The sequence below is a fragment of the Zalophus californianus genome, chromosome 3 (assembly GCF_009762305.2).
Source record: "Zalophus californianus isolate mZalCal1 chromosome 3, mZalCal1.pri.v2, whole genome shotgun sequence".
Taxonomy (NCBI): domain Eukaryota; kingdom Metazoa; phylum Chordata; class Mammalia; order Carnivora; family Otariidae; genus Zalophus; species Zalophus californianus.
The window spans coordinates 174390873-174408728 of NC_045597.1; the positions used below are offsets into that span (position 1 = coordinate 174390873).

The window sequence follows — 17856 nt, forward strand, 5'->3', positions numbered from 1 at the left end:
GAATATTTCTCAGCATACAGCGAACATTTGTTGGTTGCTTACTTTGTGCCAGGCTCTGTGCTACAGAAGATAAAGGTGAACACAGCCCTGATCCCAAGACGCTCACAGTCTAGTGAGGGAGACAGAGAAGGTGGAATTCAGTATCATGTGCTGAGTCCTGATGTAGGGACTTATGACAAAGGCAGCCTAGGAGGTGGCATCCCGCTGCTTACGTGGGTCACACCATGAGGCTCTCGGAACGTGTGTGCTCCTCTACCTTTGCTTAGAGTTCCCAGGTATGGGCCACACCAGGATCTGGAGTGAGGCCAGCCTCTGGTGTCATTGGGATCTAGATCTCCCTGGGTCAAGAGGAGTAAACTGGCGAACTGCCAGCAGTCAGGGCGCCCAGGAAGGGAGAGGTGCTCTGGCTGCCTTTCAAGGCATTTTGCTCTTCCTGGGGCATCCAGCTCCAATCCCATTGGGGCATTTGGGATAGTCCCTAGGTCCTCCTCTGTGCGCTCTCAGCACCTTTGGCTGTTTGTCTTCTAGGTTGCAAAGAGGGTGATCCTGTTGTCCGGCACGCCAGCCATGTCCCGGCCCGCAGAGCTCTACACCCAGATCATCGGGGTCAGGCCAACTTTCTTCCCTCAGTTTCATGCTTTTGGACTTCGCTACTGTGATGCCAAGCGGGTATTTATTCTTTCCTCCCCTCCCCCTCCCCCCAACCCACCGCCCGATCCCTCTCCCCGATTTTGATACTTACCTTTTGTTCCTTCTCTTTGGCCATGGTATGATCAGAAGCACACTGGCCAGGGAACCAGACCCAGATTTTCATCCTGCTTTGCCCCTAACTCTGACCTTCAAGTGTCCTCAAGAAAAAGAACAGTCCCTCCTAGTTTTAATGCTTGTGATTCTAGGGTGGGGTTTCCCAATAAGGCGACCAGTGGCTGATGTGTAGGTGCCCGGAGCTCTGAGAAGGGCACGGAGGCAAGCTGGGGTGCGGCTGGGGCCCGTATCCTCTGCATGGAAGAAACAGCAGAGGCCTCGAAGCAGGAAGAGGGGGAGTGTGATCTGGAGCTGCCTCGGTGGGCTCTCATCAGCCAAAACGTCGACTCATTACAGTGAAGTGTGCCTGCTCAATAGGCCAGAAGCCTCTGACCTACAGATTATCTGTAGGTGCCAGCAGGGCAGGTGCCTCTGGGACTCGAGTCTGCGCAGCTTCAGTCTCCAAGGATGGCAGAGGGAGCTTGTAACTGCAAATGCCATTGCAATCAAAATCTTGATTTCTAAAACCTCGATTTCTTTTAACTGAAAAAAGTATTTATTTAATGACTTGGGGAAATAAAAGAGTAGGAAAAAAGTAGGATGCGAAATTTTCCCCATCATTCAGTCATTCATTCCTTCTCTCTTCCTCTCCCTTCCCCATCCCCTCCCTTTCTCCCCCCCCACCTGTCTTCCATTTATGATTGGAAGATAATGTACACCAAAATGGATTACTTTGGTAAGCCAGAAAATCAACATTTTTTTAAGTGTTTAAATGACATTATTCACCGATCCTCCATTCCTCCTGATGGGCCATTGAATCCATCAGTGTTCATCAATCGGATCCAGCCCGCTGAGCGTGGGACACTGTCCTCCTCAGTAGAGGAGGCTCCTCACCAGAGCCTCCAGGATTTCCTCTCTCTCCTTGTCTACGGCCATGCCTCCCTCCACGTCAGCAGCATGTTTGTGGCGGACTCAGCATGTTTCCTGAGCTAGGGGTGCCTCTCAGTGTCAGGCAGCCATAACCAGCTTGGCCAAAGCCTGTGCACGTTTCCAGTATTCTTCCCCAAAAATAACTCGAGAAAGGATGACATGGAGAATCAGCTCCTTGTTTGCTGAGGTGTTCGTTTTTTTCCTTACTCAGCTGAGCTGTCTTCTTCTGGGATTGAGCTGCTTTCTCTTCGGAAAGGGACTCCTCCTTCTTGGCCTCTAGTGCCTTCTGCACTCTCTCCAGACCCGCCAGTGGGATACAACTCATCTGTTTGCTGGGGTGCCAGGCTCTGGATTGGCCATGGGGGATGGAAGCATAGGTCCTGGTTGGCGACCTTGCAGATGCTCACGGGATATGGACGGGGCTGGCTGGCATCTTCTTCCTGTGCCCCTGGTAGCTCTCTCTGACCCAGGCTCTGGAACTTCCACAATCAGAAAACCAGAGGGAAGATTCGCTAATTTTTCTTTCTCACTTCCATTTTTGAAAGTGGCCAGGGCAGTGAATTGATCCTTCAGCGACAGATCTTCGTCTCGCAAGGTCAGACTTCTCAAACTCCCAAACGCTGTTCCCATGGGGGTCCACATGGCCCTGAATTAGAGAACGGCAGACTCTGGTCCCTCTCAAGTGTAGATCACTTCTCCTTTTCCCCAGTTGTTCTGCTGTAACTTCGTAAACCTCGATGCCACAACCCGCACTATGCCTGACTTCTTTCTTGTGGATGGCGCCCTGGCTGCAGAGGCTCCAACCCAACTCTAAGACCCCATTAGTTCAGACCTTCAGGGTTCCTGTTTTGTGATCAAATGACAAATATACTGCGCTGCTATTTGCATCGAAGATGCTGACACTTTGGAGAAATGGCTGTTTGCTTACCCATGACACATGCCATCTTGAGGAAAAAGCCTTGCTATGCAAGTTTGTGATGTAAATAAGATTGTCTGCCTTATTTTTTAAATACTTTTTTCGAAAAACTTTTCAAGTACTTTAAAAATATCCACTTAACATTCAAACAAAGTACTTATAATGTAAATTGTAGTGCTTTGCAAAGTTAATTGCAAACCATTTTTAGCTGCTTATTGAGGCAGGAAATTTCTGTTATTAAATGTATTTAAAGCTATACACTTCTTTAACAAAATCTGTAATGACTTTCCCCGTGGATCAATCCAGATTAGATTCTACCTGGTTGTCATGGTCCCTCAAAACTCTTCATGAGTGATTTGTACCTCTGTCCTATTTGTAAATGACTCACTTTCTGAAAAGGATCGTCTCTTCCTCGACTATCTGGGCTCACAGTATGGTGCTTAGCTAGTGATGGTAGGGGCTGAAGACAGAATTCGTTGCCTTAACCCCCAGACTGCCCCTTCCCATGTCCCCAGTCTCTGTCCACCATCTCCCCAGTCTTCATGCCATCCTTATTAAATTCATCCTTCCTCTCCTCACTGTGTCCCCTCCCCCACGAACAACCAAGAAAACGAACATAGACAGTGCCTTACCCCTTCCCCTCCTTCCACCTAGCCCAGTGCCTGCTACATGGTAAATTTTCAATAAAAGCTTGTTGGATTGTGAATATTCCAAATTTTAAATCTTTGGTATTACTGGGTTTTAACCTACAAGATTAAAAGCTGACATAGGAGCATGCTACCCAAATTAATTATGGTATCCACTCGTTCCCAGCATGATTTTTATTTAATACAGCCCGTAGGGCAGGGCTGCCTTTTTTTTTTTTTTTTTTTTTTTACTGTGGCCAACTTCTTGCATTGAGAAAAGCCACTGAAGAGACTGCCCCTTGCTGAGCTCATTTTTGACCCCATTGCATGAAGGCATTTGCTGAGAACTTCCAGGTGATTTCAGAGAATTTTTTTAAAGAAGAAGCAGTTTTTGATCATTTTACTTCTCCACCTTTGACCATCTCTTTCTATCCTCTATTTAGCAAAGGATACCCGCCATGTCTTCACAATTAGAGGCTAGGTTCACTGGCCCTCGGAAATGAACAAGCCTAGCTTCTGCCTACGGTGGTTTATGGTCCAGGGGAGGTTAAGACAGAAAGAGAAACAAGCAGCTGGAAACATAAGGCAGCAGACACCTTGGTTCCCTCATTTCTACGGGACTGGAGATGTCAGTTCTATTTCGAGTAAGATTGGCAGTGAAAGATACTGGTTTTCATTTTAACATCTTCTCTAGCTATGTCACCGGGAATAGATATTCTTGCTCATTGCCTCCCATGAGCTACTAAGTGAAGAAACCATTTTTATGAAGGACTGCCTGCGTACCCTAAAACCCACCTCTGGTCTCAGCCAGACTGGCAAAAGCCTGTGTTCTTGGTTCCTCCCTCCAATCCCCGCCAACAGCAGCAACACACTGTGTGCATGTCATTGCACTTGGTTGTGCTGGGATAGCCTGTACTAAGGAACAACAGCATCTTAAATCTCAATACATCTCATTAAATAAAGATATTACTGAAGAAACGTGATTTGTTTCATCGTGCAGTGGACTTTAGGATAAGCCCTGGGGAAGATGATTCTTTATTGAGAATACAGGAATAGTCTGACAAGCCAAACGTCTTATTTGTTTTCAATGTAATGGACACCAGACCTCTCAGCGTCTTGCATTTCCTGCTAGGAAGTTCAGTGTGTAGAACACCAAGGTAGATGTTTTTAGTTCGCTTTATTCCTGACTTTCTTTTTCTCTTTTCCTTCCTTGCTCCCACCTGTATTATATGAGGTTACATTCATCCTTTAGAGCCCCTTGAAGTTGTCTGAACAAAGCCACAGGAAGAGAAGGTCGTGAGCCAGTTGAGGTCGCAGCCCGGTTAACTTGGCCCTAGGAGAAGCTAACTGGCTGCGTGTCTTGGTTCTTCCTCCACAGCAGCCCTGGGGATGGGATTATTCGGGCTCCTCCAACCTCGGCGAGCTGAAGCTCCTGCTGGAGGAAGCGGTCATGCTGCGACGCCTCAAGTGTGACGTCCTGGCGCAGCTCCCGCCCAAGCAGCGCAAGATAGTAGCCCTTGTCCCTGGCCAGATCAGCACCAAGGCCAGAGCCGCCCTGGACGCCGCGGCCAAGGAAATGACCACCATGAACAAAACTGTGAGTCTGGGGCTTGAGATGGGGACTTGGAAGTCGATGTGTCTACAGCTGGTCCTTCCCGGGAGGGGGTCCACCAGGGTCACCCAGAGTTCTCGGAGCTTGCCGTTCCAGGACCTCTTCCCACGCCCCTGGGCAAGGACCGTGAGCCCATGTCCTCTCTCAACCTACCTAGTCTCCTTCCAAAATCTCTTCCTAGTTTGCGGTTTTGTACATGTGTAGATCACTGTTGACAGATGGTAGTAAAGATAAATGCCGTGGCAACAGCAGAATGGTGACGTACATTCAGAATCTCTCAGAATCGGAATTTCTGTTTAGTGTATTTTGAGAATGCCTTAAAGTCTAGTAACTGTTACTCAGTCTAGTAACAGTTAGAAGTTAGTTCTAGGTGTATTTGTTATATATGTTAACCCTCTTTTAGTCAAAATAATATAGAACAAAAGTAGGGTCTTCAAACCCTCTTAGCACTTAATACTTAATTCAGTCATTTATGGTTGGTAAGAAGTTGGCATCCCCATTTTATAGAAAGGGAAACTAAGGCCCACAGAGAATGTGATTTACTCAGTCTTACGGCTGCTCCAAGGCAGAGCTGAGGCTGTAACCAAGCCTGTTACCCCTGTATTTTAAGGTCTTAACACTATGGTGGTTTTATCTTTTCAAAACACTTTTATATCTGTCTTTAGTGTCACACTGTGCCAAGTGTGGTAAAGTAATTTACACCAGCTCCATTTCTGTCCTTCTGGGATAAAACCTTGCCGTTTTCATCGTCAAGAAAATAACAGTCATTGACATTTTTTTGACATTATCATAAAGCATTTTCTGGGCTTGTTTTTACCCTGTGTAAAGAAAGTTAGATCAAGATGAGATCCCAGCCTTGTGGGAGAGCACAAAATAAATAAGAATGACAAGAGCAGAATGCATAGGGTTTTTATGTTATTTTACCATGTTATGAGCAAGACCAATGGGTAACTTTTAAGAAACAAGAGTATAGGGTAAAAGATGCGCTGGTAAGTTGTCAAGCTGTATGTAATTTATGCTGTATTACATAAAATAATCTGGATAGTCTGGAGGAAGTGAGCAGGTGTAATCTCTTCACTGTGGGGTTTTCCAGCAAAATTCCCCAACACCGGTGTGGAGATACAGACCAGTGGTTCTCAAACTATATTTCATGGACCATGAGCAGAAGCAGGTATTCTGTTGCTAAAATCACTGATGGTGGTCTTTTTCTGATTTCTAGAGATAAAAATTCAATGAATGGAAATTCTTTTTTTTTTTTTTTTTTAGATTTATTTATTTTTCAGAGAGAGAGAGAGAGAGCGAAGGCTGTGGGGAGGGACAGAGGGAGCCAGAGAATGAGAATCCCAAACAGATGCTCTGCTGAGGGCAGAGCCCAACGTGGGACTCGATCTCATGACTCTGAGATCAGGACCTGAGCCGAAATCAGGGGTCATCCGCTCAACCAGCTGAGCCACCTAGCCACCCCTGAATGGAAATTCTTTTTCTCAGTTTTAAGCTTTTTCTTATAATTCTCTTAAATCTTTTATGTCTCCTAACTGTTGCCCATGAGTGACCTCTGCCATCAAGAAAACCAATGAACAAGTATAGCAAATACAATATTAATGGGAAAAATTCAGATGTGGGGTATTTTTAGGTGCAAAGATCTGAATGTTTATAAATATTCTACATTTTAGTTCCTTGTGTGTGTGGTGGAAGTAAGCCTATCGGTATTTTGTGGAATTCCCCAGAGAATCCCCTCACCGGTCCCTGGTACCCCTCCCAAACCAGGCAGAGACCAGCAATGTAGACAACAGAAAAAGCAGGCAGTGGGCATTAGAACTGAAGAGGAACAGCATATCGAGTGGCCAAGAGGCAGCTGTAAATTGTGCAATATGGCTCAAAAGAAGTATGGGAATTTTTAACTTAGTGCAACAAGGTTTGAAAGCATTTTTAAAATTTTTTGCCAATTAATATAGTTCCTCGCCTTAGGTTATGGGGCTCTTTCTAAAGATTATTTCAGATGCGACCTGGAGGTTTGACTTCTGAGTTTACAGGCAATAATGGGCGCTAGGGGCGCCTGGGTGGCTGATTGGTTAAGCGTCTGCCTTCGGCTCAGGTCATGATCCCAGGGTCCTGGGATCGAGCCCCGCATAGGGTTCCCTGCTCAGCGGGGAGCCTGCTTCTCCCTCTCTCTCTTCCGCTCCCCCTGCTTGTGGTCTCTCTCTCTTTCTTTGTCAAATAAATAAATAGAATCTTAAAAAAAAAAAAAAGAAAGAAATTTACTAGGCTAAACCATGGAAATCAGGAATGTTTGGTATTTTTATAACTTCCAGTAGCTGTGTAAATCCCCCGAATTCTTTGGGATATTTTGATATTTTCTTTCAAACCTAAAAAGGGGAGCCATGACGTGCCTTGTAGGCCTAGTGCTGGAAAAGTCCCTAAGGACAGTGTCAGTCGCTCTGAGCCCCTCCTGTTGGGTGACTGTTCTCTCTGCTTCTTCATCCCAGAGTCGTAACACTGTTGTGCAGATTATGAAAAACCTTGATTGCAGTGGAATTCGAGGATTCAGCAGAGAAAGAGCCTAGAGCTCTTCTCAGTCCAGTGCTTGGGACTTGCTGTTTTGTTGGCATCTTAGGAAAATTAGGAGCTTGTTCCTAAAAGAGAGAAATTGAGTTGGTACAGATGACCTGCAGGATGATGCTGAAGCCGGATACTAGATTCTTTCTGATAACAAGATAAATCCTTGATAAATTGGTTCCCTTTTGTGGTCTTTAATGTAAATTCATTTTTATGATGGAACGTCCAAGTAGAAAATGAATTTAGGAGCTTTGCCCTTGAGACTGCCAGAACCTTTCTTACTCCAAAGCCACTGATGTGGTGCATCTGTCAACTGTGGATCCGATCGGAGGCAACACCCTCCCTTAGCTCAGGAAGGGGAACCCGTGTCAGCCAGGGGTTGGACCAGCTGGCCCTTGACATCCCGTGCAATCCCTGACTGGCTGTGAAATCCTGAGTTGAAAAAGTTAAAATGGGGTTTAGTGGTTTTATGGTTTGGGGCAAGTAAGGAAGGCCTGTGAATCTATAGAAAGTTGCCCCTACCACTTTTAAGTTACTTAGTAGCCCCAAGTTTCCCGGTGGGTTTCCATCAAAGGGCTCCTGCCCTGTCAAGAAGCAATTCTTTGCTCCCTCACACCTTCCTATCTGAAGGAAGACTTTTTTTTTAAAAAAAAAAGCTTTAAATCACAGAAGCCAAGGTGAAGTGGCCCTATTATAAAACATAATGTACAATGAAAGCTCTTTCTTATTTTTGGCTGAAATAATAGCTGTCTCTTCACAGGCTAAGAAAAGCTGACTCTAATCCTCCTTTGTCTATAGTAATTTTTTGATCAGCAAGACCAGGAACAGAAAAATAGAACAAGTCTGCACAGACTTCCTGGTGACAGCATCAGTTCACCCTTCTGCCGTTTGACAATACATTCAAATTCCAACAGAAAAAATAAAATCAAAACCCCAGTGGATCGAAGAACAAAGAACGTAGGTTATTTAAAATTTCCTGGCCTGTGGCTGGCAAAAGAAGTGAGATCATTAATGCACTAGTATTGTGTCTACTCAGTTTGGGGGAGGTTTGGGTTTTTTGTTTTTTTTTTTTTAAGATAATACTATTGATCTCTCCTACATTAAAATAGCTGTCTATTGCATAAAATCTGAAAGATAAAGAAAAGGACTTGAAAGTAACATCAATCGAGTGGTTCTTATTACTGTACTATGAACAAGAGTCACCCATCTTTTTTATCATACAATTTTGGCATATATCATTTGGGTAGTTTTTCTATAAAATTATGTATATTTGGCTTTCAAATACGCATTATTTACACATACACTTATACATAGATATAGATATAATTTATGTATATAATAAGTAACATATTTTTTTAAAAGCAGACTTGGTACCCTATAAACATCTATCAGGTGGAGGAAAACAGGTTACAAAACTTCATCCTGAACACTTCTCTGTGTTGTTAAATGTTCTTTTAAAGCACAATACGTGTTTTCTCCCGTGGCCATATTAGAATTTTGCCAGGAATTGTGAGTTGACATTTGGGTTATTTCAGTTCCCTATTCTAAGTAACCAGACACCAAGAAAGCAGCTTCCATAGGAATTTATGAACGTGGACTATATGGTGAAGGTAGGCATGAAGGAGTGAGTCGCTGCAACATGGGGCTGGGTGCACTTGGAAGTCATTCCCGCCGGTACCCTGTGGGCTGACCCCACAACTGAGTGTGATGAAGGGATTTGCTCCCCACACCTCCTCAGTGCTTGGTGGTAAATCTCAGACAGGCGAGGTTTTTCAGAGTGCTTTCTGCCACTTGCCTATCTGTTTGTTCTGCCCTCCCCCTCTCTGCTTAGCCGGTGTGCAGGGAGCAAGCGTGGGTGAGAGGGAAGGACCTGACAGGAGCAGGGGTGGCCTCTGAAGGGCACGGCAGTCAATGTGAAGACGGGACGACTGGGGTGTGCTCTGCTTGAGGCATGCCCACTGCGGGTGAGGTCAGCACTTGGAAGCCTGGCTCTGTCCCTTTGCGGGGTATCCTACCAGGGACCGCATTATGTTAGAGGGCCTCGCCTGCTGCAAGGGACCCTTTGGGGGACATGAATGCACCTCAGGACGTCTGTGAGCTCCTTGTCCAGAAGGGAAAAGTGTGTGTCCAGAGCTTCATCAGAGTCTACATTGGATCTATAGCTGAGAAAGAGTTTAAGACACACTGTCACAGAGTCGTATCTCCAACAAGAGTTCTCAGAAAGTTTGTTCAGTTGTACCTCTGTCACAAGACAGGAGGGACGGTGGCCACCACTGCCACAAGAATGACATGGCCCCATTAACCCGTCAGTGGCCCCCGGGCTTCCTGTGGTTCCGGGTTATCTTCCTTCTTTCTCATCAAGTCCTCGAGGAAAGACACCGTTGGGAGGCAGTGAGCTGTTTGGACCAGGCAGCTTGTCCCACCACCTGTGGTGTCCGTTGTTTAAGGTACAGCCTGGCTTCAGGGCCATGGATGTTATTACTGTGGGCTCACTTCTTTGTTACATGAAGAAGATGTTGTGTCAGTCACTGGCCTCACAGGCCTCCAGGGGCGTCTGTAATCCACGCTTGCTAGTGGAAGGAGAGGGCCACCCTAGCAGTGATGGTAAGGGTGTCTGTCATCTCTGGGGAACCCAGAGTGATGATAAATGCTTTCTCATAATATTGTGAAACTGTCTGTGCACCTCCTGTGCTAGCATCCTTGATGAGTATTTATTTAGATGCCAACTATAAAGAAAACCAGGTTTCTTCTCCTGGGAGGTCAATGACCTTATGTGGGAGCCAGGCCAGAAGACAACGTGAATAATGGTTTTGAGATGATTCTACAAGATACTAGTTGGCGTCCACTGGAATTGATTCAGTAAGTCTTGGACAGAAGAAAGCTTTATCAGTTTGGTGCGGACACAACATGGCAGAAGAAAAAGGGGAGGCAAAAAGCAGCTTGGGCCAATGTCATGTGTAAGTCGTCAGCAGGCTATAGGAAGTGGTTCACATAGCTTAACAAGGGCTGCATTTCAGCTGATCACGTGAGCCTGTGTGGATGGTGGAGCGTGGCCGAGACGCCTTTCCTGAGGGCTCTCGTGTTCCTGGTCTCACCACTGGCTGTTCACAACAGTTCCTGGGATATGACAGAGTACCTGTAATGGCACATCTCCGATGACAAACTAGAATCTCTACGGTTCCCATGGCTTGACTAAATTGAGTGGATGAGTCAGGGTCTCCCAGCTCCGATAACTGGCATTAGGACCTGTAAAGCTCAGAGCGGTGATAATTATGTTAGCTCATCCCAGGGTTCGCAGAGTGGGAGACTTTCAACCCTAGACTTCTCTTTCCACAGAGACGGCAGCAGAAAGAAGCCCTCCTTCTCTTCTTCAACAGAACAGCTGAAGCTAAAATCCCATCTGTCATGTAAGTGGCCACCAAGTGTCTACTTCTCTCTCCCACTTCTCCCACTCCCTTCTCTCTCTCATCTTGAAAAAGAAATACCTATTACCTTAACCTCCCTGAATGGTTTTACTGCTCTGCAAGAAATGATCAGAGCCTAGAATTATAGCTGCCTTCAATACAGAGTTCAGGGCAGCGTAGCCTCATCACCCGCAGAGCATAAGCGGGCCTGTCACAGGAGCGCTGCCGGTCGAGTTTGGGGTCCTTGACAGCTCCTGTCTTAACCAAGCTGGAGCTGAGCTGCTGCCACTTACAAGGAGGGCGGGGTTGACCAAACACTAAAGTGAGCTTTTCCCCGTAGTAGGAAACTGTGGTCATTTGCCTGTAGACACAAGTGAGGGGTTTCATGGAAGACCAAGAAGGCTGCCTTATGGGGATTCTCTCGTGGCAACTGTCAAAGTTTGTTCAAAAGATATGGGCAAGGGGCCATTGTCACACTTAAGTTTTCCTTCCGCCTTCTATACTAAGGCTGAAGTCATAATTCCTATTCTTAAATGTATTCACTGACTTGAAAAATTGTCTGCCTTTCTTAAAGAAAGGAAAAACCCACTCATGTTCAAATATTCACTGTGGTAGAAACTTGAGGCAATTCTCATGACGTGCATTTGCCTGATTTTTTATTGTTTAACATTCATGTGAGACTCTGGCAGGATAATGGTCCAAGTGATTTAATTACAATGAAAATGAATTTAGCGTGGGTTGAGCGGTGCCAGCTTGGCTGTGGGGACCAAGATCTGTGGATAAATTGAGATACACGCAGCCTACCCCGCCCTCTCACTAAGCCTCCAGATCCCCCAGCCTCTCGGCCTCTCCCTCTGCACCCCTAAATGCAGCAAGAGAGTGCATTCACCACATGATTCAAATCTAAGATCCCCCCCTCCAAAAAGACTGCTGAATGTTGGCCAGCCCTCCTTCACCCTCGGGGCGCTGCCCTTTTCATTTATGAGACTGTTAGGAGACTAATGAACTCCAGCTGTGGTTTTACAACCTGGAAACTTCTCTCTCAGAAACTCATCAGAATTGCCCCCACCAACCCATTTCTCACGAGCTGCTGAGTAACAGATGGCAAGGCTGTGATCCTTTTCCCTCACTCTCTCCGCTCGTGACCTACAAAATTCAGGGCCTACTGAGTGCTGGGCCCAGAACCACCCATTTCTCTAAGAAATGTTAAATCTGGCCATTCTGCCGCCTCGTAAATAAACTTTGGTACTACCTTGTTTTAGTGTGTTTAGGCTGCTGTAACAAAAATACAGTAGATTGGGTGGCTTGAACAACAGGAATTTTTTTTCTCATGCTTCTAGAGGCTGAGAAGTCCAAGATCGAGGCAACAGAAGATGTAGTGTCTGGTGAGGGCCCTCTTCCTGGCTTGCAGATGGCTGTTTTCTCCCTGGGTCCTCCCGTGACAGAAGGGGGGGGGGGTCTCTGATAAGGACATTGATTTCATTCATGAGGGCTCTGCCTGTGTGACCTTATCCCTTCCCAAAGGTCTCATCTCACAATAACCTCACCTTGGGGGTTACTGTTTCAACAGGATTTGGTGGGCGGGGTGGGGGAGGGGGTGCAAACATTCCATCTATAACATGCCTTATACATACTTTTTCAAAATTCCGTGATAAATTACATAGTGCTTTCTAATTTCCAACCAGTTTTGACATCTGCTAACTCATTTCACACTTACAGCCTCGTTGTGAGATCAGTCAAGTTAAGTCAAACCGGCCCCATTTTTAAAATGCAGAGACGGAGTACATCTCATGTCTGTCTCTGGGCCTCAGAGTCACACAACTAGTGAGTGGAAATTAGATTATAAATCTTAAAACCCCAATTTCCGCTGCTATTTGTTTTTCTTCCCCTTTTTGCTGTTGTTTGTTTTCATTTTAATGGGCATCTTTTGATATAAAAGCCAAAGGTACTGTCGTAGGCACATATTTCCAGCCCGGTAACTTAGGGACTTGGGAAGGATAGAAATAAAAACCACATCTGAGGTGTAGAGGGGAGAGAGGAATGAGGAAAACTGGGACCTGTAGTTGTTAATGAGCTGTCCAACTTGATTTTACGGCCTGTGACTTTTTGATGCTGTAGCAATAAACTTTCTTGCTTATATCATGGCAAATTTTATGTCTTTCAAACTAATTAGATTCTATTAGTACCAACTCTTCACAAATTGAACTCAAATCCATTCCCTGGTTGGCCATAGTGTTGCTTGAAAATAATTCTTAGATGCTTAGAGGACAGGTCACCACCTGCCTGACAGGAAACCTTTGAGATTTGTCCTTCTCCAAGGAGGGCAGTGTCTGTTCTATGTCCAGAGACACACCCGCGTGTAAGGATGGCCTCAGGCCGAGTGAGTCCTTTTCGTCAAATGCAGTGAATATATCCTGGACGTACTGTTTGTGTCCAAGGAGGCTCACCTTCCCGTTGCCCATGTGGAACAGTGACGTGTCCTGGGATTGTGAACCCCCTGCAGGGCATTAATCCCAGGGAAGCCATAAGAGTCTGCTGACTGGGTCACCCCCACCCCTACCCCCAATAGCTCCCAGTGTAGCTGCCTTCCTTCGGGGTCACAGCTAAAGAGGGGGTAGAAAGTCAAGAAAAAACAGTGATGGAGGAGAGAAGTAAATCAAGGGGAGAAAAGAGCAAGCAAACAAGGTTCTTCACTCCATCTTCCTTTGCCTTAGAAAAAATTCCCTTACCACTGACTTAGCTGTTGGCCCTGTAACTTGCCGCCTGCTGTGTGAGGGATCTGGGGAACTTTCCCTGACCGTCTCTTCAGTACTATTAAGTTTCAATATCACACTTCCAGAAATTTGATTACTGTCAAGAATCCTGTAATCCCCTGCGTAGGCATTTTCAGATCTTAGAGGACATTTCAGTTTGTATTGAAAACACATTACAATGATAGTAGCAGCAAAAGTGAAAACTGTTAATTATCTTCTGTGATCCCAGATAGTAAGAAAGTTTCAGTAACATATCAGACACATAAAACGTAACAATACTTTATTTGTGTATGGAAGATGACTTACAAGCATAGAAGAACTCTTTCTGCACATGGCAGAAGGTGGCTTCCCCACAGCTTCCAATTTTGCTTCTTCTACTTAGGTGACCTGGCCTGAGGGGTAGGGCAAGAGGTCAGCTGTCAGAGAAAGGGAGGGAAAGGGCAGGGGAGGGCAGCTACCTCAAAGGTGTCTGCTAAAGATGCAGTGGAGTAATTTCAACTGGTTAAGTATATGTTGAATTTATTGTGCTCTCCTTGTCAAATGCAGTGAATATATCCTGGACCTCCTGGAAAGTGGAAGAGAGAAGTTTCTAGTATTCGCACACCATAAGGTAGTCCTGAGTGCAATTACAAGAGAGCTTGAGAAAAAGGTAAGCTCCCTTCAAAATTCAGCACAGGGTGCTGCTTTCGTGTGTTGGCTGCTGAGTGGTTCTGAGCAGGTTGAGGGCAGATCCGAACCAAAGAAGTGAGTTGGTGTTTCCAGAAACATTGCTGAAGACTTTCTGAAGAATCCTTCTTGCTTGTAGAACCACAGTGGGGTCAAAATACTTCCCAGCAGTGTCCTTTAACTTCCTCCCTGCTGCCTGCAGCTACCCCTGGAGCTTTGCTTTGAGAACAAGCATCCACTGTGAAGAGTGGATCTTTCATGACTCTGTGTAAATAACTACAAGATTGTCAAGGAAGGAGGTAGCAGAAGTTCTCTTGTGTGGAAACAAGTATTTCTATGAACACCCTCTTCCTTTTGTTCTTCCTTATTACCGTCAAAGTGGCTTTATTAACCGTCCATGGCAGTGTGCGGACTTCAGTAGGGCTTGTGGCCCTTACCACATTGAATGAAAAATACCCAGAAAGATTTCCAAGGACGTTCATTAAAACTAAACACATCAAATTAAGAAACAAAACTTGTGAAGTTCTAACATTTCACATGGAAATGCTGCCCAATCTTCACCAGCCTCTGCATGTAGAATTAGAGCAGCTAAACACATTGTATTTTCACCTCCCTTTTCATTTTTGGTTAAATTTAGGACCATAAATTGCTTTTTGACTTCCTTCATCTTTATTACATTTTATGTAATGTTTCTTTTCTTTTTTTTCTTTTCTTTTTTTTAAGAGAGTGTGTGTACTGTGTGCAGTAGGGGAGGGGCAGAGGGAGAGAGAGAATCTGAGCGCAGAGCCCAAGACGGGGCTCGATCCCATGACCTGGAGGTCATGACCCAAGCCAGAGTCAAGAACTGGCGGCTCAACCGGCTGAGCTACCCAGGTGCCCTTGGAACGTTTCAAACATGGGGAGGAGTACAGAGAAACATAAAGCAGCCACTTGTGTGTCCTCCACCCAGATTTAATAAATTGTTTTGCTATATTTATTTCAAAGTGTGTATTTTAAGTAATAACATACTTAGGCTCCTCAGCAGCCCTCTGATTCATTCTCTGTCCTCCTCCCTGGACGTAAGCACTGTCCCCAATCCTTCCCTCCATGTTGTCATGCTTTACTCCAAAGTATATATAGTCTCCTCTGTATGTATTTTTTAACATACATAAATGGCAGCATAGTGTGAGTATCCTGAAATTTGCCTTTTCGCTCAGTGTTATTTTTGAAATTTTTCCATGTAGTATTATAGCTGTAGCTCATTCACCATAAATGTGACTGTAGCACAGTTTATCCATTCTCCTGCTGAGGGACATGGAATTTTATTTACAGTTTTTGCTATTATATGACTACTTTCATATACATGTGTGTACATGCATGTGCATGTACGTGTGGGCATGTCCATGCATGATCTTGTATAACCATTGGATAGGCTCATCCTCAACTCTACTAGGTATTGTCAGATTTCTCCCCAAGGTGGTAATTCACATTTATAATCGCACCAACAGCATTTGGAAATTCCTGCTGTTCTGAGTGCTCACTAACACTTTGTATTATCAGACTTTTTACTTTTGCCACTCCAGTGAAATGAAATTTCGGCTCTTTCTTATGTTAATTTGCATTTCCCTCACTACCACTAACAGTTGTATCCTTTTATGTATTTATTGGTGATTTCCCCAGGCCCTCTTCTGTAAATATTCTGCCTGTTTTCCTGTTAGATGGTTTGTCTTTCTCTTACTGATTTGGAAATATTCTTTATCAGTTCTGGATATTTATCACATAACGTTTTTTTCTTTTCATTTTGTTGAAGTTTTATTGAGCAGCATGTTTAATTTTTACTTTAGTTGTTATAACTGAAATACATTTCAAGTTTATTAGTTTTTCCTATATGGTTTTTAATTTTTATGAATGATTTAAGAAATCTTTCCCTACTTAAGGTCATAAAGATTTTCTCCAGTGATTTTTTTTTTCCTGAGAATTTTAGAGGTGGTTCATTAATCCACCTGGGCTTGAATTTTGTATATGATGTGATGCCGGAAGCCAGCCAAAGGAATTAAAAGCTATGATCCCTGGATAGGAAAAATCAGAGCTGTCACCATATTCAAGCAACTCAAGACAGTTAATTGGAAAACTATCAGAATGCATAAGAGCTTAACAGGGTACCTAGATTCCAAATAAATATACTAAAATAAATTGCCTTTTTTATGTACCAGCTATAACTAATTAGTAAATACAATGGAAAAACGATCAAATTCGGAGCAACAAAAATGTATAAAGTATCTAATAGTCACCTCACCAAGAAGACTGTAGAAACCAATGAAGAACTGGAGAGACTTGGGCCATGCTTCAGTGTAAACACTGTAAAAATACTGGTCCTTCCCAGATGAATTCATAGGCTTGACTCAATCCAAATAAAAATTCCAATTGGTTATTTTAAGGGAACCTTATAGTATTATGCTAAAGGAGTCTCAAAAAATAAGCAGGAGAGATATCTAGGACAACTTTGAAAAAGAAGAACAGTGTTGATAGGCTTGTGCCTCCAGATATTAAAATCTGTTATAAAACTCAGCCGTGCCGGTCGGAGAACCGGTGGTCAGATGGGTGGAATAGAATGGATAGCCCCCTTCGGTATTAATAACTCCTTAGTTGAATGGCCCTTTAGTATAGAAAGACAATGTATAATCAAGGAGTCATCAAAAATTAGGCTTAATTTATTCAACAAATAAAGTTTGGGTAATTGACTAAGTAATTGGGTGGAATACTTAAATGAAACTCAGCTTCACTGTTTATTAAATTTCAGACAAATCAAAGCTCATTAAAACCATAAAGCATTAGAAGAAACTACAGATGAATGTATAGCTGATCACTGGGTAGGGAATGACTTTCTAAACATAAAAACAATGAGGGGCGCCTTGGTGGCTCAGACGGTTAAGTGTCTGCCTTCGGCTCAGGTCATGATCCCAGGGTCCTGGGATTGAGCCCCACGTGCGGTGTCTCTGCTGAGCAGGGAGCCTGCTTCTCCCTCTCCCTGTGCCTAATACTCCCCCTGCTTGTGCGCTCTCTCTTTCTCTCTCTCTCTCTCTGTCAAATAAGTAAAATCTTTAAGAAAAAATAGATTGATAATAGTCCTGATATTTGTATTTCCTTTGTAATGTTTGTCTTTATCATTAGAAAAAAAAAATGGATAAATGCCTCCTAAAAGAAAATAAAACTCAACTGGACATGCAAGGGGCATGTGGCCCAGCAGCCGACTCCTGGGCATTCCTCTCAGATTAGTGAAAACTTGTGTTTACATGGAAACTTATATACAGATGTTCATGGCAGCTTGATTTGTAGTAGCCCCAACTGGAGCCGGCCCACATATCCGTCCAGAGGTGAAGGGCCACATTGTGGTACGGCCACACCACAGAATACTACTCAGCAGTAAGAAAGGAAGGAGCTACCACCGCATGCAGCGCCCTGGTTAGATCTCCAGGGAATGATGCCGAGTGAAAAGAAGCCCGTCCCAAAAGGTTGCCCACCATATGACTCCATTGATACAACATTCCTGCAGTGAAAGGCACCTGGGAATGGGGCAGGGAGCCGGAGGGAGGTGGGTGTGGTTGTAAAAGGGCCATGGAAGGATCCTTGTGGTGTTAGAACTGTTCAGTGTCTCTTTTTTTCTTTGTTT

At 44.5% G+C, this 17856-nt stretch overlaps 1 protein-coding gene across 3 annotated transcripts in view; it reads left to right on the plus strand.

The window, feature by feature from the left end:
• The window catches only part of SMARCAL1 (SWI/SNF related, matrix associated, actin dependent regulator of chromatin, subfamily a like 1), a 57074-nt gene that overhangs the window by 31169 nt on the left and 8049 nt on the right, over positions 1-17856 (plus strand). For all 3 annotated transcript variants that reach the window (XM_027589368.2, XM_027589365.2, XM_027589366.2), the window contains 4 exons: positions 529-669; positions 4595-4813; positions 10721-10791; positions 14088-14190. In XM_027589368.2, coding sequence (XP_027445169.2) covers positions 529-669; positions 4595-4813; positions 10721-10791; positions 14088-14190 — 534 coding nt within the window. The remainder of the gene's footprint in view (positions 1-528; positions 670-4594; positions 4814-10720; positions 10792-14087; positions 14191-17856) is intronic.